Source organism: Scyliorhinus canicula, unplaced genomic scaffold, assembly GCF_902713615.1.
Source record: "Scyliorhinus canicula unplaced genomic scaffold, sScyCan1.1, whole genome shotgun sequence".
NCBI lineage: Eukaryota > Metazoa > Chordata > Chondrichthyes > Carcharhiniformes > Scyliorhinidae > Scyliorhinus > Scyliorhinus canicula.
The window spans coordinates 169,023-196,643 of NW_024055515.1; the positions used below are offsets into that span (position 1 = coordinate 169,023).

Consider the following 27,621-nt stretch of genomic DNA (forward strand, 5'->3'; position numbering starts at 1 on the left):
TGTGGATGACGGGACATTAACATGAAGGCGTTGATAGCTGGATAGCTACTGTCCAATGGTGATGTGGATGACGGGACATTAACATGAAGGCGGGGATAGCTGGACAGCTACTGTTCAATGGCGATGTGGATGACGGGATATTAACATGATGACTGAGATAGCTGGATAGCTACTGTCGAATGGCGATATGGATGACGGGACATTAACATGAAGGCGGAGATAGCTGGATAGCTGCTGTCCAATTGCGATGTGGATGACGGGACATTAACATGAAGGCGGAGATAGCTGGATAGCTACTGTCGAATGGCGATATGGATGACGGGACATTAACATGAAGGCGGAGATAGCTGGATAGCTGCTGTCCAATTGCGATGTGGATGACGGGACATTAACATGAAGGAGGAGATAGCTGGATAGCTACTGTCGAATGGCGATGTGGATGACGGGATATTAACATGAAGGGGCAGTTAGCTGGATAGCTACTGTCGAATGGCGATGTGTATTACGGGACATTAACATGAAGGAGGAGATAGCTGGATAGTTACTGTTCAATGGCGATGTGGATGACGGGATATTAACATGAAAACTGAGATAGCTGGATAGCTACTGTCGAATGGCGATGTGGATGACGGGACATTTTTTTTTTTAAATTTAGATTACCCAATTATTTTTTCCAATTAAGGGGCAATTTAGCATGGCCAATCCACCTACTCTGCACATTTTTGTGTTGTGGGGGCGAAACCCACGCAGACACGGGGAGAATGTGCAAACTCCACACGGACAGTGACCCAGAGCCGGGATCGAACCTGCGACCTCAGCGCCGTGAGGCGGTTGTGCTAACCACTAGGCCACCGTGCTGCCCCTGGATGACGGGACATTAACATGAAGACTGAGATAGCTGGATAGTTACTGTCCAATGGCGATGTGGATGACGGGACATTAACATGAAGGAGGAGATAGCTGGTTAGCTACTGTCCAATGGCGATGTGGATGACGGGACATTACCATGAAGGCGCAGTTAGCTGGATAGCTACTGTCGAATGGCGATGTGTATTACGGGACATTAACATGAAGGAGGAGATAGCTGGATAGTTACTGTCCAATGGCGATGTGGATGACGGGACATTACCATGATGTCGGAGACAGCTGGATAGTTACTGTCCAATGGCGATGTGGATGACGGGATATTAACATGAAGGCTGAGATAGCTGGATAGCTACTGTCGAATGGCGATGTGGATTGTGGGACATTAACATGAAGTCGGAGATATTTGGATAGCTACTGTTCAATGGCGATGTGGATGGCGGGACATTAACATGAAGACATGTGCAAATTTACTCATTTACGCAGAGAAACACACGCACAGACAGACACGCACAGACACACGCAGAGGCACACAGACGCACACGCAGAGACACAGACATACATGCAGGGGCACTCACACTGAGACACACACACAGAGAATCAGACACAGAATCACGCAGAGGGACACATACAGAGACAGAGAGACACACGCACACACAGAATCACACACAGGGATACATACAGAGACAGAGACACACACACAGACACAGACACAGACACACACACAGACACACACATACACACACACACGCACACGCAGACACACACACCCCCATACACACACACACACAGACGCACACAGAGAGACATACACACGCGCATACAGACACACACACAACAAGACACAGACAAACACGCAGAAAAACACACGCAGAGACGCCAACACACACAGACACACAAACACAGACACACACACACAGAGGCACACATGCACAGACACACCCCCGCACAGAGAAACGCACACAGACACACACAGACACCCACCCAGAGGCACAACCACCCACGCACAGAGACATACACACACCCACAGAGACACACCCACACAGACACACACACACAGATACACAGACACAGAGACACACACACACACAGAGACGCACACATACATACAGACACACGCACGCAGAGACATATACATGCAGAGATACGCACATACAGACACACGCACACAGACACACACACACACATACAGAGACGCAGACACAGGCACACACACAGACACACACACAAGCAGAGACACAGACACACAAACACAGACAAAAACAAAGACACACATGCAGAGACACACACACGGAGACACCCACACACAGAATCACACACATAATCACGCACAGGGACACATACATAGACAGAGAGACACAGATACACACACATACAAACACACACAGGGAGAGACGCACACAGAGAGAGACACACTGACACAGAGACACACACACACACACACACACACAGATACAGGCACACAAACACATAGAGACACAGGCACACACACAGACACAGACGCACACACACAGAAAAGCACAGACGCTCACACACAGACACAGCCAAACGAGCAGACACACACACAGACACACACACGCATGCACATACACACGCGCGCAGAGACACAGGCACACACACACAGACACCCACACAGAGACACACCCACACAGAGAGACGCACACACACACAGACACATATAGAAACCCAGAAACACGCACACACGGAGAGACACAGGCAGACATACACACACACACACACAGACACAGAACCACACACAGAGAGACACACGCAAACAGACACACGCACACAGAGACACACACACAGATACATATGGACACACGCGTGCAGGGACATACACACAGAAACACACATGCGCAAGGACATGCACGCGCAGAGATGCGCTCTTGCAGAGACACGCGCAAACATACAGAGAAAAAACAGAGAGAAACACAGAGACACACATATACAGAGAGAGACACACACACAAACACACATGCAGACACACACACAGACATACACACACCAACACACAGAGACACACACACACAGACACGTACAGACACGCACACGCACAGCGGCTGAGACAGACACACACACAGACACACACAGAGACACATAAACACACACACAGAGACACACAAACAGAGAGACACACACACAGATGCACAAAAGCAGACATATACAGACACACGGGTGCAGGGACACACGTCCGCTGAGATACACGCACGCAGGGACATGCACTCGCAGAAACACGCACACACATACAGAGAAACAAACACAGAGACACAAAGAGTCACATACATACAGTGAGACACACACATACAGACACAGACACAAACACAGATACACAACACAGAGACAAACACACACACACAAACACACACACACAGACACATAGACACACAAAGACACAGGCAGACACACACAGAGACACACGCATGGAGACACACACATGAAGACACACACATGGAGACACACACACAGACACACACACACACAGAGCCATGGACACCCACACACAGACACACACACGCACCCACACACAGAGAGAGAGACACACACACAGAAACGTACAGAAACACGCACACACAGAGCGACACAGTCAGACACACACAGAGACACATTGACACAGAGACACACACACACAGATAGAGGCACACACACATAGAGACACAGGCACACACACACAGACACAGGCAAACACACACAGTAGCACAGCCGCACAGACACAGACACACACACAGACACACACTCAGAGACGCACACTCAGACACACACACACATGCACAGACACACGCGCGCAGAGACACACACACAGAAACAGACACCCACACAGAGACACACCCACACAGAGACACACACACATACACACACAAATACACACATACACACCCAGACACACGCACACACAGAGACACAGGCAGACACACACACACAGACACAGACACAGACACAGAACCACACACACAGAGACACACGCAAACAGACACACGCACACAGAGAGACACACACAGATACATATGCACACACGCGTGCAGGGACACACACAAACAGAAACACACGTGCACAAGGACATGCACGCGCAGAGACGCGCTCAGAGACACACACAAACATACAGAGAAAAAACAGAGAGAAACACAGAGACACACACACAGAAGGAGACACACAAACAGACACACACAAACATACACAACACAGAGACAAACACACACACAAACACACACACAGACACACACATACACAGGCAGACACACAAACAGACGCACGAATGGAGACACACACATGGACACACACATGGAGACACACACACACATACACACACATACAGACATACAAACACCCACAAACAGAGAGACACACACACAGACAAGTACAGACACACATATACACACACAGCGAATGAGACAGACGCACACACAGACATACACTGAGACACAGAAACACACACAGATACACACGAACAGAGAGAGACACACACACAGATACAGGCACACACACATAGAGACACAGGCACAGACACAGACGCACACACACAGAAGCACAGACGCACACACACAGACACAGAAAAACACGCAGACACACACGCAGAGACGCACACACAGACACACACACACATGCACAGACACACGCGCGCAGAGACACACACACAGAAACAGACACCCACACAGAGACACACCCACACAGAGACACACACACATACACACACAAATACACACATACACACCCAGACACACGCACACACAGAGACACAGGCAGACACACACACACAGACACAGACACAGACACAGAACCACACACACAGAGACACACGCAAACAGACACACGCACACAGAGAGACACACACAGATACATATGCACACACGCGTGCAGGGACACACACAAACAGAAACACACGTGCACAAGGACATGCACGCGCAGAGACGCGCTCAGAGACACACACAAACATACAGAGAAAAAACAGAGAGAAACACAGAGACACACACACAGAAGGAGACACACAAACAGACACACACAAACATACACAACACAGAGACAAACACACACACAAACACACACACAGACACACACATACACAGGCAGACACACAAACAGACGCACGAATGGAGACACACACATGGACACACACATGGAGACACACACACACATACACACACATACAGACATACAAACACCCACAAACAGAGAGACACACACACAGACAAGTACAGACACACATATACACACACAGCGAATGAGACAGACGCACACACAGACATACACTGAGACACAGAAACACACACAGATACACACGAACAGAGAGAGACACACACACAGATACAGGCACACACACATAGAGACACAGGCACAGACACAGACGCACACACACAGAAGCACAGACGCACACACACAGACACAGAAAAACACGCAGACACACACGCAGAGACGCACACACAGACACACACACACATGCACAGACACACGCGCGCTGAGACACAGATACACACACAGACACAGACACCCACACAGAGACACACCCACACAGACACACACACACACACACAGACAAACATACACACCCAGACACACGCACACACAGAGAGACACATGCAGACACACACAGAGACACAAATACAGATACATATGGACACACACATGCAGGGACACACGCGCACAGAAACACACGCGCACAAGGACATGCACACGCAGAGACGCCCTCTTGCAGGGACACGCGCAAACATACAGAGAAAAAAACAGAGAGAAACACGGAGACACACACATACGGATAGAGACACACACACAGACACACACACAGACACACACACACATACACAACACAGAGACAAACACACACACACAAACACACACACACACATACACAGGCAGACACACACAGAGACACACGAATGGAGACACACTCATGGACACACACACATGGACACACACACGCACACATACACACACACAGACACACAAAAGGCGACACACACACAAACACACACACAGACACATAGACACACACAGACACAGAAAGAAACACACAGAGACACACACATGGAGACACACTCATGAAGACACACACATGGAGACACACACACACACAGACACACACATACACACACAGCCATACACACACCCACATACAGATACACAGACACACCCACACAGAGAGAGACACACACAGACACGTACAGACACACACACACAGCGACTCAGACAGATACAGAGAGAGAGAGACACATTGACACAGAGAGACACACACACAGATACAGGCACACTCACATAGAGACACAGGCACACACACACACAGACACAGGCGCACACACACAGACACAGACAAACAGGCAGACACACACGCAGAGACGCACACACAGACACACACACATGCACAGACACACGCGCGCAGAGACACAGACACACACACACAGACACAGACACCCACACAGAGACACACCCACACAGAGACGCACCCACACAGAGACACACACACACATACACAAACACACACAGACACACATACACACCCAGAAACACGCACGCACAGAGAGACACAGGCAGCCACACACACACACAGACACACACACAGACACAGAACCACACACAGAGAGACACACGCAAACAGGCAAACGCACACAGAGACACACAGACAGATATATATGGACACACGCGTGCAGGGACACAGACACACAGAAACACACGTGCGCAAGGACATGCACGCGTAGAGACGTGCTCAGTGAGACGCACAAACATACAGAGAAAAAAACAGAGAGAAACACAGAGACACACACATACAGAGAGATACACACACAGACACACACACACAGACACACATATGGCGACACACACACAGACACACATACAGACACACACACAGACATACACACACCCACACGCAGAGACACACACACACAGACAAGTAGAGACACACACACGCACACACAGCGACTGAGACAACGCACACCCAGACACACACAGATACACAGAAACACACAAACAGAGACACACGAACAGAGAGAGACACACAGATACACAAAAACAGACACATACAGACACACACATGCAGGGACACACGTGCGGTGAGATACACACACGCAGGGACATGCACTCGCAGAGACATCGCACATGCAGAGACACGCACACACATGCAGAGAAACAAACACAGAGACACACAGAGTCACACACATACAGAGAGACAGACACATACAGACACACACACAGATGCATACACAGATACACAACACAGAGACGAACACACACTCAAACACACACACACGGACACACAGAGACACAGACAGACACAAACGCACAGAGAATCACACACACAGACACAGAACCACACACAGAGAGACACACGCAAACAGAAACACGCACACAGACACATAGACACACACAGACACAGGCAGACACGCACAGAGACACACGCATGGAGACACAAACATGAAGACACACACATGGAGACACACACACACACATACACACACACACACAGCGCCATACACAGACACACACACAGACTCACACATACCCACACAGACACACACACACACACGCACAGACACGTACAGAAACACGCACACACACAGCGACTCAGACAGACACACAGAGAGAGAGACACATCGACACAGAGAGGCACACACACAGATACTGGCACACACACATATAGACAAGGGCACACACACAGACACAGACACACACACAAGAAGCACAGATGCACACACACAGACACAGACAAACACGCAGACACACACGCAGAAACGCACACACAGACACACACACACATGCACAGACACACGCACGCAGTGACACAGACACACACACACACAGACACAGACACCCACACAGAGACAAACCCACACAGATACACACACACACACATACACACACACAGACGCACATACACACCCAGACACACGCACACACAGAGAGACACAGGCAGACACACACACACACAGACACACACTCAGACACAGAACCACACACAGAGAGACACACGCAAACAGACACACGCACACAGAGACACACACACAGATACATATGGACACACACGTGCCGGGACACACGCACACAGAAACACACATGTGCAAGGACATGCACGCGCAGAGAGACCATAAGACCATGACATAGGAGTGGAAGTATGGCCATTCGGCCCATCGAGTCCACTCCGCAAGTCAATCATGGCTGACGGGCATTTCAACTCCACCTACCAGCATTCTCCCCGTAACCCTTAATACCTCGCGACATCAAGAATTTATCTATCTCTGCCTTGAAGCCATTTAGCGTCCCGGCCTCCACTGCACTCCACGGCTATGAATTCCACAGGCCCACCACTCTCTGGCTGAAGAAATTTCTCCGCATTTCTGTTCTGAATTTACCCCTTCTAATTCTAAGGCTGTGCCCACGGGTCCTCGTCTCCTCGCCTAACGGAAACAGTTTCTTTGCATCCAGCCTTTCTAAGCCATGTAATTTCTTGTAAGTTTCTATTTGATCCCTTAACCTTCTAAACTCCAATGAGTACAATCCCAGGATCCTCAGCCGTTCACCATATGTTAGGCCCGCCATTCCAGGGATCATCCGTGTGAATCTCCGCTGGACACGCTCCAGTACCAGTATGTCCTTCCTGAGATGTGGGGCCCAAAACAGGACACAGTACTCCAAATGGGGCCTAACCAGAGCCTTATAAAGGCTCAGTAGCACATCGCTGCTTTTATATTCCAACCCTCTTGAGATAAATGACAACATTGCATTCGCTTTCTTAATTACGGATTCAACCTGCATGTTTACCTTCAGGGAATCCTCGACTAGCACTCCCAGACCCCTTTGTACTTTGGCATTATGAATTTTCTCACCGTTTAGAAAGTAGTCTATGCTTGGATTCTTTTTTCCAAAGCGGAAGACCTCACATTTTCTCATGTTGAATTGCATCAGCCATTTCCTGCACCACTCTCCCAAAATGTCTAGATCCTTCTGGAGCCGCCCCACTTTCTCAGCACTACCTGCCTGACCACCGAACTTCGTATCATCGGCAAACTTCGCTAGAATGCCCCCAGTCCCTTCATCCAGATCATTAATATATATGGTGAACAGCTGCGGTCCCAACACTGAACCCTGTGGAACACCGCTAGTCACCGGCTGCCATTCTGAAAAAGAAACTTTTATCCCAACTCTCTGCCTTCTGTCAGACAGCTAATCCTCAACCCATGCCAGTAGCTCACCTCGAACACCATGGACCCTCACCTTACTCAGCAGCCTCTTGTGTGACACCTTATCAAAGGCCATTTGGAAATCCAGATAGACCACATCCACTGGGTTTCCCTGGTCTAACCTACTTGTCACCTCCTCAAAGAATTCTAACAGGTTCGTCAGGCACGACCTCCCCTTACTAAATCCATGTTGACTTGTTCTAATCCGACCCTGCTCTTCCAAGAATTTAGAAATCTCCTTAACGATCGATTCTAGAATTTTACCAACAACTGAGGTTAGGCTAATTGGCCTATAATTTTCATTATTTTGTCTTGATCTTTTCTTGAACAAGGGGATACAACAGCGATCTTCCAATCGTCCGGGACTTTCCCTGACTCCAGTGATTTTTGAAAGATCTCAACCAACGCTTCCGCTATGTCTTCAGCCACCTCCCTCAGAACTCTAGGATGTAGCCCATCGGGGCCAGGAAATTTGTCAATTTTAAGACCTTTTAGCTTTTTTAGCACCATCTATTTTGTAATGGCAACCATACTCAACTCAACCCCCTGACTCTTTATAATTTTTGGGATATTACTCATGTCTTCCATTGTGAAGACAGACGCAAAGTACTTATTAAGTTCTCCAGCCATTTCCTCGTCTCCCATCACTAGCCTTCAAGAATCAATTTGAATTGTCCCAATGTCTACTTTGGCCTGTCGTTTGTTTCTTATGTATTGAAAGAAACTTTTACTATAATTTCTTATATTACTGGCTAGCCTGCCTTCATATTTGATCCTCTCCCTCCTTATTTGTCTCTTTGTTAACCTCTGTTTGTTTTTGTAGCCTTCCCAATCTTCTTATTTCCCAGTGCTTTTGGCCACTTTATAGGATCTCTCTTTTTCTTTGATACATTTCCTGACCTCCTTTATCAGCCATGGCTGTCTAATCCCTCCCCGGATAATCTTTCTTTTCTTGGGGATGAACCTCTGTACAGTGTCCTCAATTATGCCTACAAACTCCTGCCATTTTTGCTCTACCGTCTTCCCCACTAGGGTCTGCTTCCAGTCGATTTTCGCCAGTTCCTCTCTCATGCCCTCGTAATTACCTTTATTTAACTGAAACACCATTACATCCGATTTTACCGTCTCTCTTTCAAACTGCAGAGGTGCTCTTGGAGGGACATACAGAGAGAAACACAGAGACACACACATACAGAGAGAAACACACACACAGACACACACACAGCCACACAAACAGACACACACACATATACACAACACAGAGACAAACACACACACAAACACACACACAGACACACACATACACAGGCAGACACACACAGAGACACACGAATGGAGACACACACATGATCACACACACATGGAGACACACACACAGACATACACACACCCACACACAGCGACACACACACACAGACACGTACAGACACACACACACACACACAGCGACTGAGACAGAAACGCACACAGACACACACAGACACAGAAACACACACACAGAGACACACAAACAGAGACACACACACAGATACACAAAAACAGACACATATAGACACACGCGTGCAGGGACACACGTGCGCTGAGATACACACACGCAGGGACATGCACTCGCAGAGACACGTACATGCAGAGACACGCACACACATACAGAGAAACAAAGACAGAGACACACAGTGTCGCACACATACAGAGAGACACACACATAGAGACACACACACAGATGCATACACAGATACACAACACAGAGACGAACACACAAAACACACACACACACGGACACACAGAGACACAGACAGACACACACGCAGGGACATGCACTCGCAGAGACACGCACATGCAGAGACACGCACACACACACACAGAAACAAACACAGAGACACAGAACCACACACAGAGAGACACACTATAACAGACACACGTACACAGAGACACACACACAGACACATACGAACACAGGCGTGCAGGGACACACGTGCACAGAAACACACACGCGCAAGGACACATGCGCTCAAAGACGCGCACTTGCAGAGACACGCACATGTAGTGATACGCGCGCACAGAGGCACGTAAACGGAGAGACACACACAAACATAGAGAAAAAATATAGAGAAACACAGAGACAAACACACACACACAGATACACACAGACACACACACACAGACACAAAGAAAGACACACATGCTGATACACACACACGGAGACACACACACACAGAATCACACACATAATCACACATAGGGACACATACAGAGACAGAGAGACACACCCACACACAGAGACACAGACACACACGCATACACACACACAGACACAGGGAGAGACACACACACAGAGACACACTGACACAGAGAGACACACACACAGATACAGGCACACACACATAGAGACACAGGCACAGACACAGACGCACACACACAGAAGCACAGACACACACATACAGACACAGACAAACACGCAGACACACACGCAGAGACGCACACACAGACACACTCACACATGCACAGACACACGCGCGCAGAGACACAGGCACACACACACGCACAGACACAGACACCCACACAGAGACACACACACACAGGGACACACACACATACACACAGACACACATGCACACCCAGACACACGCACACACAGAGAGACACAGGCAGACACACACACACACACACACAGACACACACACAGACACAGGACCAAACACAGAGAGACACACGCAAACAGACACACGCACACAGAGACACACACAGGGATACATATGGACACACACATGCAGGGACACATGCGCACAAAAACACACATGTGCAAAGACATGCACTCGCAGAGACACGCACATGAAGAGACACGCACACACATACAGAGAAACAAACACAGAGACACACAGTGTCGCACACATACAGAGAGAGACACACATAGAGACACACACACAGATGCATACACAGGTACACAACACAGAGACGAAAACACACAAACACACACACACACGGACACACAGGGACACAGACAGACACACACGCAGGGACATGCACTCGCAGAGACACGCACATGCAGAGACACGCACACGCACACAGAGAAACACACACAGAGACACAGAACCACACACAGAGAGACACACGCAAACAGTCACACGTACACAGAGACACACACACAAACACATACGAACACAGGCGTGCAGGGACACACGTGCACAGAAACACACGCGCGCAAGGACACATACGCTCAAAGACGCGCACTTGCAGAGACACGCGCATGTAGAGATACGCGCGCACACAGACACACACACACAGACACACACATGGCGAAACACACACAGACACACATACAGACACACACACAGACATACAGACACCCACACAAAGATACACACACACACAGACACGTACAGATACACACACACACAGCGACTGAGACAGAAACGCACACAGACACACACAGACACAGAAACACACACACAGAGACACACAAACAGAGACACACACACAGATACACAAAAACAGACACATATAGACACACGCGTGCAGGGACACACGTGCGCTGAGATACACACACGCAAGGACATGCACTCGCAGAGACACGCACATGCAGAGACACGCAAACACATACAGAGAAACAAACACAGAGACACACAGTGTCACACACATACAGAGAGACACACACATAGAGACACACACACAGATGCATACACAGGTACACAACACAGAGACGAACACACACACACACGGACACACAGACACACATAAAGACACACACCCAGACACAAACAGAGACACAGAAACAAACACACAGAGACACACGAACAGAGAGACACACACATATACACAAAAACAGACACATACAGACACACACGTGCAGGGACACACGTGCGCTGAGATACACGCACACAGGGACATGCACTCGCAGAGATATCGCACATGCAGAGACACGCACACACATACAGAGAAACAAACACATGACACACAGAGTCACACACATACAGAGACACACCCATACAGACACACACACACAGATGGATACACAGATACACAACACAGAGACGAACACACCCACAAACACACGCACACGGACACACAGAGACACAGACAGACCCAAAAATACAGAGAAACACACACAGAGACACAGAACCACACACAGAGAGACACACGCAAACAGACACACGCACACAGAGACACACACAGAGATACATATGGACACACGCATGCAGGGACACATGCGCACAGAAACACACGCGCGCAAGGACATGCACACACAGAGACGTGTTCTTGCAGAAACACGCGCAAACATACATAGAAAAAAACAGAGAGAAACACAGAGACACACACATACAGAGAGAGACACACACACAGATACGCACAAAGACACACAAACAGACACAAACACGCATACACAACACAGAGACAAACACACACACAGACACACACATACACAGGCAGACACACACAGTGACACACGAATGGAGACACACACATGGACACACACACAAATGGAGACACACACACATACACACACACAGACACATAGACACACAGGCACAGACAGACACACACAGAGACACACGCATGGAAACACACACATGAAGACACACACATGGAGACACACACACACACAGACACACACACACACACAGTCATACACACACCCACACACATATATACACACACAGCCACACAGAGACACACACACACAGACACGCACACACACAGCGACTCAGACAGATACAGAGAGAGAGAGACACACTGACACAGACAGACACACACACAGATACAGGCACACATACATAGAGACACAGGCACACACACAGACACAGACGCACACAAACAGAAGCACAGACGCCATCTGTGTGTCGTGTTCAATCCACCTATCTTACACATCTTTGGGATATTAGGGCGAAACACACACATTAACGGGGAGAATGTGCAAACTCCACACGGTCAGTGACCCAGAGCCGGGATCGAAACTGGAATCTCGGCGCCGTGAGACTGCAGTGATAAACATTGCGCTACCCTGCTGCACTGGAGTGAGTTAAATCTAACCCGTAGATTAGATTCCACTCTGTGACACACTCCAGTGTATCTGTTATTCTATGTACAATCCATGCCGAACCCCTCGATAAGATTCCAGTCTGTAACATTCCCAGGTATCTGTTATTCCATATGTAAACCGTCCTGAACCACTGGATTAGTTTTGTGCCTGTAACTCACTCCCGGGTATCTATTATACTTTATATGAACTATCGCAAACCCCTCGAATAGATTCCTGTTTGTAACTCATTCCCTGGTATCTATTATTCTATATATAAACCTCCCTGAACCCTCGATTAGTTTCCAGTCTGTATTTAACTCCCGGGTATCTGCTATTCTTTATATAAACCATCATGAACCCCTCGATTAGATTCCAGTCTGTAACTCACTCCCGGTATCTGTTATTCTATAAATAAACCATCCTGATCCCCTCGATTAGATTCCAGTCTGTAACTCAGTCCCGGGTGTCTGTTATTATATATATAAACCATCCCGAACCCCTCGATTCGATTCCAGTCTGTAGCTCACTCCCTGTATCTGTTATTCATTAAGTAAACCATCCTGATCCCCTCGATTAGATTCTATTCCGTAACTCACTCCCGGGTATCTGTTATTCTATATATAAACCACCCCGAACCCCTCGATTAGATTCCAGTCTGTAACTCACCCCCGGGTATCTGTTATTCTATATGTAAACCATCACAAAACGCTCGATTAGATTGCAGTCTGCAACTCACTCCCGGGTATCTGTTATTCCATATATAAACCATCTTGAACCGCTCGATTAGATTGCAGTCTGTAATTCATTCCCAGATATAATTTATTCCATGTATCAGCCAAGGATATGCCGGACTGAGATGAGGGGACGTTTCATCACACCGATAGTGGTGAATCCTGGGAATTCTATATCCCAGAGGGATGTCGAGACTCCGTCATTCAGCCTGTTCTAGACTGAGATCGACGGAGCAACACGAGGTACGATGTTTGGGCAGGAACACGGTGTTGAAATGGGAGAATCACCATGATCGTATTGACTGGTAGAGCGAGCTCGAAGGGCTGAATTGTCCAGTCCTGCTCCTATTCCTTATGGTCTGTTATTGCTACTTATTTATCTGTTGATCTGTTTAAAATTATTCGGAAAAGTAGGAGGGGAACGAATTAGGCATGGTGTCTGCACGTCCTCCCCGTGTGTGCGTGGGTTTCCTCCGGGTGATCCGGTTTCCTCCCACAGTCCAAAGATGTGCGGGTTAGGTGGATTGGCCATGTTAAATTGCCCATGGTGTCCTGAAAAAAGTAAGGTTAAGGTGGGGTGGGGTTGTTAGGTTACGGGTATAGGGTGGATACGTGGGTTTGAGTAGGGTGATCATTGCTCAGCATAACATCGAGGGCCGAAGGGCCTGTTCTGTGCTGTACTGTTCTATGTTCTATGTTTTTGACTTATATATTGCAGTAATCATCATTTGAGGTCAGTTCCGTTATGCTGATAATATCCTATCTTCTTAAATAATTAAACCCTTCCTTTGGAAACATTGCCTCGCTCTCACTACTTGCTGTAAATATCCTTTTGAGGAAATTGTAGAGGAACATTTATTCCGTTTGCATCCCCGTGCTGTACCTTTCATGGGAGTGTTTGATGGGGCAGTGTGGACAGCGGCGTGCAGAGGTCTAGTGATGCCCGGTGCAAATCTTGATTGTATGCCCCAAAGACTCAAGTATAAGGCCTAATATACTGAGAAATATTATGAGAAAGGAAAACATTTTGAATATATAAACACAGATGAAACATGAAATAAACGCTTTATTCGATTTAATATTAATCAATCAAATTTATTAAGTTCTTTTCCCCAAATGATACCTCCTGTCACAAAACACCTGAACTACTTCACTTTTTACATCAGCTGTGAGAAATTCTTTTTCAATGCTTATTAAAGCCAGGTTGGTCAGTCGCTCCTGTGACATAGAAGACCTCAGATATGTTTTTATTAATTTCAGTTTTGAAAATGACCTTTCACAGCTTGCGACTGAAAATGCAATTGTAAGCAGTAATCTGTATGAAACACACAGCGTCGGAAAGACATCCCTCCCATACTGCAGTAAAGACTCCAGAGCATCTTTAGGATCAGGGGGAACTCTAGTCCCTCCAGCTCGAAGGAGCATCACAAAATCAATAATTTTGTCATATAACTGAATTGCAACCACATCATTGTCATAATAATTTGCAAAGTCTGAACATTCCTTTTTAATTTCGCTCTTTCTTGTTCATCTCCACTGATAATTTTGTGCAATTTATATCATAGACTTGCAAATTAGTTGTATCTGTATTCGAATATTAGCATGTTAAGGAATAAATGTCTCCTATTCCGAGATTAAATGCCATAGCAGTCCTCTGATCATCCAGGCTTCACTCTTACTACATCCCACGTAAATATTTCATTAAATATCACCAAAAAACCTATAAAAAACGTAGTTGCACCCGTTCTAGAGCTATTCACTGACCTCTTTATCTTTGCCATCTCTAAGGTATAGGACGGCTGCCTGAGGTTAAATTGCGCTGTAAGTTAGTCAATTTCCCCTTAGCGCTGGGATTCTAGGGGTATTGTTCTCTTCTTCAGTCATTTTGCTTTGCAGCACGGTAGCACAGTGGTTAGCATAAATGCTTCACAGCTCCAGGGTCCCAGGTTCGGTTCCCGGCTGGGTCACTGTCTGTGCGGAGTCTGCACGTCCTCCTCATGTGTGCGTGGGTTTCCTCCGGGTGCTCCGGTTTCCTCCCACAGTCCAAAGATGTGCGGGTTAGGTGGATTGGCCATACTAAATTGCCCGTAGTGTCCTAAAAAGTAAGGTTAAGGGGGAGTTGTTGGGTTACGGGTACAGGGTGGATACGTGAGTTTGAGTAGGGTGATCATTGCTCGGCACAACATCGAGGGCCGAAGGGCCTGCTCTGTGCTGTACTGTTCTAAATCTAAATCAATGGGTGAGATGTTATGTCTCAAAAGTTGCGCCTCCCTCCTCTGCAACCCCCATGGAGAAGGATATGAGCAGCAACGTCATGGAAATACTGTTATGACCCTTGTGGAAACAACTACAAACAACCCAACTAAGACCAATATACAAGACTTCACTTTTATATTAGCAATCACACCAAAATCAACGTAAATTAAACATGAATTAACAGGAAAATTGCAATAATATGACCGATAAATTACACATAGCAGATACAAAGACATATCTCACACATTTCGGTCAGCTCATTCAGCACGTATCGCTTTCATTTCAGCCACAATATCCTTCAAAACGTTGAACTTCTTCAAATCAAATTCCATCTTCATTTCTCTAAAGCTTTAACACCAAGTCTCATCAAACTACTTCACCCAATTTCCACAAATATAATTTTCACAGTCAACACATTTCCAGATCCTTTCTTCTTCACAAAACCCTGGTCATGTGAGGCCTGTTTGTGCACTATGCCAGCGCATAAAGGGTCCCCAAATCCAGATATAAAAGCTCTGTTCAAGATCCGAGCTCCAGCAGCTTGCAGTCAAGTCTCTGAGAATCTCTCCTGCACCCTGCTGACCCTGGGCTTTAAGTATAAAGGGTAAGAGAGCAAAAGTTAAGAGGCCATGATGAATCTTTATAAAATACTGGTTCTGTCCCAAATGGGTGCCCCTGGCCCAAATGTCAAATTCTGGGCACGACAGTTTAAAAGTTGACAGCTACAGAGAGGGTGCAGAGAAGAGTTTTAAAATAGATCAAAAGATAAAGAATAAATAAAACTCACCCATGGTGGCAATTCCGTCGATTCTGGAGAATTCGCGCCCTTTCTGCTCCCTCTCCAGCCTCCGAGTCCAAAGCTCCACCCGACCGCGGTGCGCAGGCGCGCTCCGGCCGACCGCGGTGCGCAGGCGCACTCCACCCGACCGCGGTGCGCAGGCGCGCTCCGGCCGACCGCGGTGCTGCCCCCATCCAGTCGCTGCCCGGGGCCAGCGCCCCGCCCCCCCCCCCTCTGCACGCCGCTGAGTGTGGAGGGAGCTTTACTCTGTATCTAACTCCGTGCTTTACCTGTCCTGGGAGTGTTTGATGGTGACAGTGTAGAGGGAGCTTTACTCTGTAACTAACCTCGTGCTGTACCTTTCCTGGAATGTTTCATGGGGATAGTGTCGTGCGAATTTATATGTAGGAACGATCCTGGACCCCTCGATTAGATTCCAGTGTGTTACTCTATCCCAGGAATCTGTTTTTCTATGTATAGACCTCGATGATTGCAGTCTGTAAATCACTCTCGTGTGTCTGTTATTCGATATAAATAAACAATCCAGAACCCTTTGATTAGATTCCAGTCTGTAACTCACTCCCGTTGTTCTATATATCAACTGTTCAGAACTCATCGATTAGATTGCAGTCTGTAACTCTCACCCAGGTATCTGTAATTCTATATATAAACCATCCTTACCCCTCGATTAGATTGCTGTCTGTACCTCACTCAAGGGTATCTGTTATTCTATATATAAACCAACCCGAACCCCTCGATTAGATTCCAGCCTGTAACTTAGTCACGGTTATCTGTTATTCTATATATAAGCTATTCAGAACCCATCGATTGGATACCAGTCCGTAACTAACTCCAATCTATGGTAGTGGAGTCAGACACTTTAGGAACATTCATGAAATTATTGGCTAAGCATAAGGAGTGCAATGGAATGATTGGGAGTATGTTAATTTGATTTTAGTTTCAGACTAGTTCGACGCAACATCGTGGGAAGAAGGGCCTGTGCTGTACTGTACAGTTCTATGTGCTATGTTCTATGTTCCATTGTCAACCCCTTCTTTCTGGACTTTGGTTTTCACATCCGCAAAATGTTTCACGCTCCCTCAATGTTTGTACATGATATATGAAATGCTTGCTGAAGTGCCACTCACAGATCACAGCTTGGCTCTTGTACTGTGTGTGCGACTCATCTTCTCCGAATGTGGCTACAGTTCCGTCATTCGCTCTGAAACTGGATTGAGAGATACACGGCTTTCTGCTGAGATAGTGATAGATCATTCCCACCCGAATTTACCAATGAGTGCCCGTTCCCGGTCTGCCTATGTGTTTTAAAAGTCTCTCGTTGAGTGGATAGCAGACGTCCTTGTATCACAATTTAACTGTGACAACTCACGCTCCCCCAGCGATCTGGTCTATCAACAAATTCGGACAGTACATAACAATGACATCCCCCGAACAATTTAATATTAATGGCAATGATGTGCCTCGGGTCAATGGGTAAGATTTCACCTCATCTGTACTCGAATATTTGAGAGCAGGCGAGGTACATTGGTGACGTCAGAATTAGGAGGTTGCAGACGTCACGCTATACACCAATACGTCCAGATAGCTCTGCTAACAGAGCATGAGGTGTCTCGGAGCTCTGTCACGCTAATCAGAGTGTCCGTCAACCCCCCAGCTAATAGTGGGGCCTGGAACGTCCGCTACTTCCCCGTTGAAGTAGACCCTGCCCCTCATTATCATTTTAAGCACATACCACTTTCCCTCACTTTTACCATAGCTGCAACGATAGGAGCAACACGTGTTGCTGATCAGCGATAGCCACAATCTTTGCCAATCTCTCTGACACCAAAGTGATAGGATCCACCCTGCTAATGTTGCGACAGTGAGAGTGGGTCCCTCCGCTTTTTGCCATGGGAGTACTGCCGGTCCGCTGTTTCTGAACGACGATGATGGTAAAATTGTAAAAAGGAATTAATTGCTCCAAATTGTCAATCACTCATTTTTGTATCTCTGAATGCATCGAAAAATCGAAACAAAGGGATATTTCAGTACATTCGTCAACTGCTCCCTGAAAATGGTTTGGGTCACGGCATAAATACAAGTGTTTGTGCAGGAGCTCAGGAGCTGCAACATGAAGCCAATTTCCAGAACAACATCACTCATCAACGCAGAATCAGCAATCAAATAATATGTCCGTCTCCATATAGAATACACCATTAGAACTGTCCACAACAGGATGAAATTCAACGAGATAATGAACAGCAATATGATTGATTTTCTTCGACTCTCCATCTCTGAGTCTCTGGAATTCTTCGCAGCATTGTTTGCCCGAAGTCGGCTGCGGACTTTACTGCTCACCACTATGTGTCTGATGGTTGCAACATTAAACAACAGAATCAGGACGAATGGGACACACGGGGTCACCATGTGATGCAGAAACTCGATGACGATCCAAACAGCAGATAATTGAGTGGCGAATGTTAGAATACAAAAGCTGGGTGTGTTTCTAACCGAGTACCTGTCTGACAACATGAAATACCAAAAAATATTTTTAAAACAGCTCACCACAGCCACGGTTCCAAGAACCACAGCAGCCACTTTCTCGGTGCAATATTTATAGCTGAGCTTCTGACAACAAATGGCCACAAACCGATCAAAGGTGAAAGACACAGTGAACCAGACGGAACAGTCCGTTGCTGCATAAAGAAATACAGCATGGACATTACACACACGGAAAGACCACAGGAAATAAAACCGCTCTAAGTAAACAATTGGGATGTGTCTGAATATCAGATCGATAAGAATGACCAGTAGATCTGCTGCTGCCATGGCCAGAATGTAGCGAGTGACACATCTGGAGAGTCCACAATTCCGGAGAGTCAGGGTCACAATTGTAGCTACATTAGCTGGAGGGAAGCAAAATTAGCAGTCAAATTATGCATCTGGACGGAGAAAAAAAGCGTTAGTTTGACAGAACGATTATTGATCCATTTCAAATAGTAGGTCGGAAAGGTATACAGTGGTTGTTACTGCTCGTCATACTCTAGGCCCAGGTTCTATTCCCGGATTGGGTCACTGTCTGTGCGGAGTCATGACGTTCTCCCCGTGCCAGCATGGTTTTGTTTTGCTCCGGGTGCTGTGCTTTCCTCCCACAGTTCGCTGAATGGCACGTTCGGTGTATTGGCCTTTCTAAGTTGCCCATAATGTCCAAAATGGTTTGGTGGGGTTACTGGGTTACGGGGATAGGGTGAAGGCGTGACCCTAAGTAGCGTGCTCTTTCCAAGGCCGGAGCAGACTCGATGGGCCGAATGACCTCCTTCTGCACAATAAATTCTATGACTGTATGAAATATATCACTGAATCAATCCAGTAACATTTTAGGTGGTTGTTTTTTAAAGGACACGGACGCTATTGACTGATGGAAATTCTTATGTTGATAAATTCGATGCTTTATAGTGGAGTATAAAGAAAGTAGGACAGTGATTAAGAGGAAAATTAGGAGGGCGGGGAAGGACCATGAAATCTCCTTGGCAGGAATATTAAGGTAAATCCCAAAGCATCTTATTCATATGTAAAAAAACAACAATAGGGTGACCAGCGAAAGGATTGGATAGGTTAAGGTGAGTGCGGGGAATCTTTATGTTGAACAAGAGAACGTGAAGAGTACTAAGTGAGTAATTTTAATCAGTGTTCACAAAGAAAAGGACTTTGTGGAAGATGATTCTTGCGTAGGTTGTGTGGATAGTCTTGGTTATGTTGAAATCAAAAAGTAGGAAGTATTTTAAAATATTTTAAAGTAGATACGTATCATTGGCCGGATGGGTTTACCCCTCAATACTGAGAGAAGCAAGGGAGGAAATAGTTAGGGCCTTAACTGACATTTTTGTGTCCTCCTTGGCCACAGCTGAGATACCACAGGATTGGAGAATTGCTGATGTCGTACTGCTGTTTCAGAAAGGCAGCAGCGATGATCCAGGAAATTATATGGGGTTGAGCCTCGCATTGGCAGTAGGTAAATTATTGGGCAATGTTTTCAGGGACACGATTGATCCCCATTTGGAAACAAATGGGATCCTTTGAGATAGACAGCATGGGTTTGTGAAGGGCATGTCGTGCCTCACTAACTTAATCGAGTATTTTTGAGGATGTGGCAAAGATGATTGATCAGGGGCGGGCAGTAAATGTTGTTTTCATGAATTGCAGTAAAACCGTTGACAAAGGACACCATGGTGGCTCAGTGATTACCGCCTCACGATGTCGAGGTGCCAGGTTCAATATCGGCTCTGGGCCTCTGTCTGTGTGGAGTTTGGACATATTTCCCGTGTTTGCGTGGGGTTTGCCCCCAAAACCAGAAGATGCGCAGTGTAGTTTGATTGGCCATGCTAAATTGCGCCTTAATTGGAAAAAAATAAATCGCATATTTTAAGGTTACTAAAAAGAACATTTTTCCAAATGCCTCCTGGCAGATTGGTACAAAAGGTGACATCACATGGGGTTTGAGGTGAGGTGGTAAGATGGAAACATAACTGGCTCGGTCACGGATGGCAGAGGGAAGCAGTGAAATGTTTTTGTTCTGAATGGAATGCAATGACCCGCGGTTTTCCACATGGAACTGTGCTGGGTCGTTTGTTGTTTGGAGTACATAGGAACGATTTGGACGAAAATGTAGCTGGTCTGCTTAGTAAGTTTGTGGATGACACCAAGTTTGGTGAAGTGGCAGACAGTGTTGAGGATTGTCAGAGGACGCAGCAGGGCATATATAGATTGGAGACTTGGATAGGGAAATGTTAAATGGATTTTATTCAGGCTAAATGCGAATTGATGCATTTCGGTAGGTCCAATATAGAGGGGAAATATGCAGTAAATGGCAAAACTCTTAGGAATATAGAACGTCAGAGGGATCTGGGCAAACAGATCCACAGATGTTTGAAAGCGGCAACACAAGTGACAACGTAGTGAAGAAATCATACAGAATGCTTGCCTTCATTGGACGTGGCATTTAGTATAAAAACTAGCAAGTCATGGATAGACCCTTGGTAAGGCCGCAATTGGAATATTGCACACAATTATTGATGCCACATTACAGAAGGATGTGGAGTTTTTCGGCAGGGTGCAGAGGAGGTTCATCAGGATTTTTCCTGGTCTCGACGGAATAAGCTATGCGGATGCTGAATATACTATTTATATTAGAAAGACGGAGATTTATGGGTGGCCTGATAGAAGTCTACAATATTCTGAGGGGCATGGATAGAGTGGATAGGCATGCACCCTTTCCCATGGTGGATGGGTCAGGCACCATGGGACTTAGGTTTAAAATCCGTGGGGCAAAGTGAAGCGGATATGTGCGAAGCAGAGGGTGGTGAGTGCCTGGAACGCGTTGCCAGGGAAGGTTGTGAAAGCAAATACATTAATGGCGTTGAAAAGGAAATTTTCAAAAACATGCGTAGGATGGGTACAAGAGGGGTGCAGGAAATGGGGGTTTCATTTCATGCGGAACTGACATCAGTATTTTAATAAGATGGATATGTTCCGTTGGGATGGCATCCACCTGAATTGGACTGGGAACATTGTTCCAGAGAGAAGAACAAAATAGGGCCGTCAAAATGACTTTAAACAAGCAAATAGCGGGGAAGGGTAAAACTATAAGATGTATCACGGTTAAGCAGGTTAGCATGTGAGGAGAAGTTAGAGATTAATAGAATAAACCGTCAGAGCTAGACCATCTGGTGCGAGGACGGAAGGACACGGAAAATGAGATGTGACTGGGGAAGCGAAAGTTAACCTTATTCCGAATACTGTGTGCATTCAGGTACAAGGATTCCAAATATTTCCGATTGAATCACCTTTCACTTGTGAGATTTTCTTGCGCACTATTCTTTTCACACATTCTGACCTCCTTGATTTATCTCTGGTGACAATGTGCCTCATCCACAACTTTGGCTTCCCCAGTCACCTTACATTTTTCTCCCGTGTCCTTCTGTCCTCGCAGCGGATAGACTAGCCCTGACGGTTTATTCTATTAATCTCTAACTTCTCCTCACATGCTGACCTGCTGCTCTGGTTCCTATTAACCATGATACATCTTGCAGTTTTTCCCTTCCCCTCTATTTGCTTGTTTAAAGTCATTGTGACGGTCCTATTATCTCCTTCCCGCGGGAACAATGTTCTCAGTATTCAGGTGGACGTCTTTACTATGTTGTCCTTCCCAATGTGGGCCACTAAAACTGCATTCGCCCCTCCCACTCCAATATAATTTCACGCCAGTTAGAGATGTCTCTCACCCTGGCACCGGGCAGCCAACATACCATGTTACACTCTTGGTCCTGCTCGAAAAGGATGCCCTTTGTCTCCCTAATCAATGAATACCCTACTGCTGCCAATTTTTTGGCTTCCCCGCTTGAATGGCCTCCCGTTCCAAGGCACAGTGGTCATCTTCCTCAGCCTCCCTACAATCCTTGTCCATATCAACAATGGAGCAAGTACCTGTACCTGTTGCACAAGGTCAAGAGCTGCAGCACCTCTATGCCTGGAATTCTCGACCTGCCTCAATAGCAGCCACACGCTCCCGTCTGTCCCTGACCACTGGCTGAATTCAAAGTAGTGAGCCTAAGTGGTGTGACTGCCTCCTGTAACACAGAGTCTAGATACCACTCCTCCTCCCTGGTCAGTCGCAAAGCCTGAAGCTCAGAATCCAACCCATCAAATCTGAGCCGGTGTTCCTCGAGCAAACAACATTTACTACACATGTGGTCACTAGGAAACACAATGGGGTCATCAGCTCTTACTTCGTGCCAGAACAACACACCACACGCCCCTGAAGCTCTCGTTTTTAAATTGAATTTTGATGTTTCGAACTTTTAAAACATTTTTAATATTCCCCCATTACCTCAATATGAACACAATTTATAATAAGAAATTGAAAATGGATTTTCAAATTTGAACAGATTCCTTATTCGCCAAGAAAATCACATCTTCCTGTGATGACACACCATTCCACCGCCCCCCCCCCCCCCCCCAAACTCGGAACACTGTGTCACTGAATCATGAAACCGCTTTACATTTCAAGGGTCTGCTGGATAATCTCCTGCTCAGCTCTGCGTCCGATATTTCCGTTTCACCGTCTCCCAGTTTTCCACCCAACTCAGCTGCAGCCTGCTTCAAGAATGCAACTCGCCAAACGACTAGCTTTCAATTACCCGATTTGAGGGCTAATTTAACATTCAATTGAAGACCAGTTCAATCACTAGTTACGCCCTTATAACGCTTTAGAACTCACGACTTGAACGCCCTGTTTTTTTACCCAGCCCTAAATCAATCCCGTTCAGCCACGTAAAAGTCTCAGTGCAGGTTCCTGGTGACAGAGAGCGCCGGAGATTGCGACAAATAAGAGATTCACATATAAGTAACTTCACTTAAAAAGGGAATGGAACAGCTGTCAAAACGCTGAGCAACGCGAAAGGAAACATATGTGCGTCTGCATGCATCAGAATAAAGTCTAACAGCACCAGGTTAAAGTCCAACAGGTTTTTCCAATCACTGTCTTTTGCAGCGCAGCTCCTTCCTCAGGTGAGGAAGGACCAAAGGAAGGAGCTGCGCTCCGAAAGCTGTTGGACTTTGCCCTGGTGTTGTAAGATTTCTAACTTTGCCCTCCCCTGTCCAACGCCGGCATCTCCACATCATGCATCGGCTTGGTGACTGAACTGATTTTCTGTGATTTATAATTGAGAACACGAGGCATGGATTTTCTGTGCGCTACAGAGTTTGGTAATCTGAAATGTTTGGCTGATGGCTTTGGCGTTCTCGAGTCGTACTTTAACAAAAACTCATTTTGAGAATATTTGAAGGGGTTTCTCAGGCAGAATTGGGAAAGTGGTATTTTGGAGGTGATATAATACAGATTTGCAACTGGATATTATGTGGTCTCGGAACTCCCCTCAATGTGAAAGCAGTTGCAGAGATTGGGAACTATACTTTTTTAAGGCTCAGACATTGGACAGTTCAGTGAAATTACATTGATGGAGAGGTAAAAGTGTTTCAGATTGAAATTCACAAAATGCATTTTCACATCCAAATATAAATGACAACAATATCCATGTTTAACAATGAATTGGAAAATTAAAAGGCAGACAACGTTACTTACCAGGGACACCGAAAACTGCAAGGAAGGGATAGTAACCCGCCTGAATAACCTGGAGTGTGAAATAGATCCGTTTTTCCAATGACATCCATTTATAAAATGTGGAAAGATGGTAAAGCGCGCCGAATAAACCCTTGTTTACTGTTTGAACATTCCACTCTTTTGTTCTCAGATTCTGATCAACTCGGATTATTTCCAGGTTCTCACCCATTGATGTATCATTCCTACCAACAGTCCTCAGATTCAGAAACATTGTTGTATCATTCCAATGCATTGTTGTCACATTCACAGCCATTGCTGTAACATGCCAGACTGTGAATCTCAGATTCCAATCTCTCCCCTCGCACCGTAGGAGCCGCTGATCTCTCTCAGTTGCCAAAATGATGCTGTCGAAGAGATTATGTGAGAACATCTTGAAAGGAGTCTCGTTTTATAAAAAGTGGAATCTCTCAAGGGAAACAATTTGGCTCCACGGAGACTGATCCAATTTCCATTACATGAAATACAGGTAGTAATATCCGTGTATATTATAGTAGTAATTCAAGGACCAGGGCAATACTCTGGGCATGGGTTTGAATTCAACCAGGGAGGAATAGAATCCAATATATATAGAACATAGAACAGTACAGCACAGAACAGGCCCTTCGGCCATCAATGTTGTGCCGAGCCATGATCACCTTACTCAAACCCACGTATCCACCCTATACCCGTAACCCAACAACCCCCCCCCCCCCTCAACCTTACTTTTTTATTTGGACACTACGGGCAATTTAGCATGGCCAATCCACCTAACCCGCACATCTTTGGACTGTGGGAGGAAACCGGAGCACCCGGAGGAAACCCACGCAAACAGGGGGAGGGCGTGCAGACTCCACACAGACAGTGACCCAGCCGGGAATCGAACCTGGGACCCTGGAGCTGTGAAGCATTTATGCTAACCACCATGCTACCCTGCTGCCCATCCTATTACATTTATATCTAGAAATAAATTCCGAATGGTGGTCGTGAAACTTTTTCAGAATGTCGTAAAAACTCAGCTGGATCACTAATGTCCTTCAGGGAATAATAACAAATGTGCAGTAAAAAAGCAGGTGCAGTTAACTATTTTCAATGAGACAGGATTTGCATGAGACATTGACTAAAATCTAACAATCAGCCATGGATATCACAATGACGCCGAGAAATTGAGATTTGTACAGTGAACAAGAGCACTAAGACAGGGGAAAATAATAATCACTGTAGCAATCTCTGTAATGCTAACTGGTGAGTTTCGAGAGCTCACAACTCGGGACAAAACTATTCGTTGTGATAAGACATCCGCACCACAAATGACACTAGATTGACTGATGCGTTCGCCTCATATGCAGCCGAAGATTGCCAGAAAGCTTGGGAATCTGTTGATCCTCCTGACTGAACACACACTGTGACATTGCTCCTTCACCATTTAACCCGAAGCGACACCCGGGCACGAAGATCACCCCCAAAATGGCAAAATCTTTTTGCTCTAATTCAGGAACACAGGGCAATCTAGAAACATGTCAGGGGGCACAGAGAGATAATAATATAGGCACATTCCCCTCCTATCCCGAGAAACCCGGTCCAGATAATTGTGGTGGACCCACAAACAGGACACATCCAACCGAAAATACCATGATTAGCATCAACCGGCCAGAATTATAATT

General features: G+C 46.4%; 1 protein-coding gene across 1 annotated transcript; it reads right to left on the reverse strand.

Moving 5' to 3' along the window:
- Positions 1-19,794: 19,794 nt before the first annotated feature.
- On the reverse strand, positions 19,795-26,351 carry LOC119960493 (probable G-protein coupled receptor 139). The gene is made up of 2 exons (XM_038788192.1): positions 25,943-26,351; positions 19,795-20,708 (listed from the first exon to the last, which is right to left on the reverse strand). The coding sequence occupies exons 1-2, from the start codon at positions 26,349-26,351 to the stop codon at positions 19,795-19,797; spliced, it is 1,323 nt and encodes a 440-aa protein (XP_038644120.1).
- Between the last annotated feature and the right edge of the window lie 1,270 nt (positions 26,352-27,621).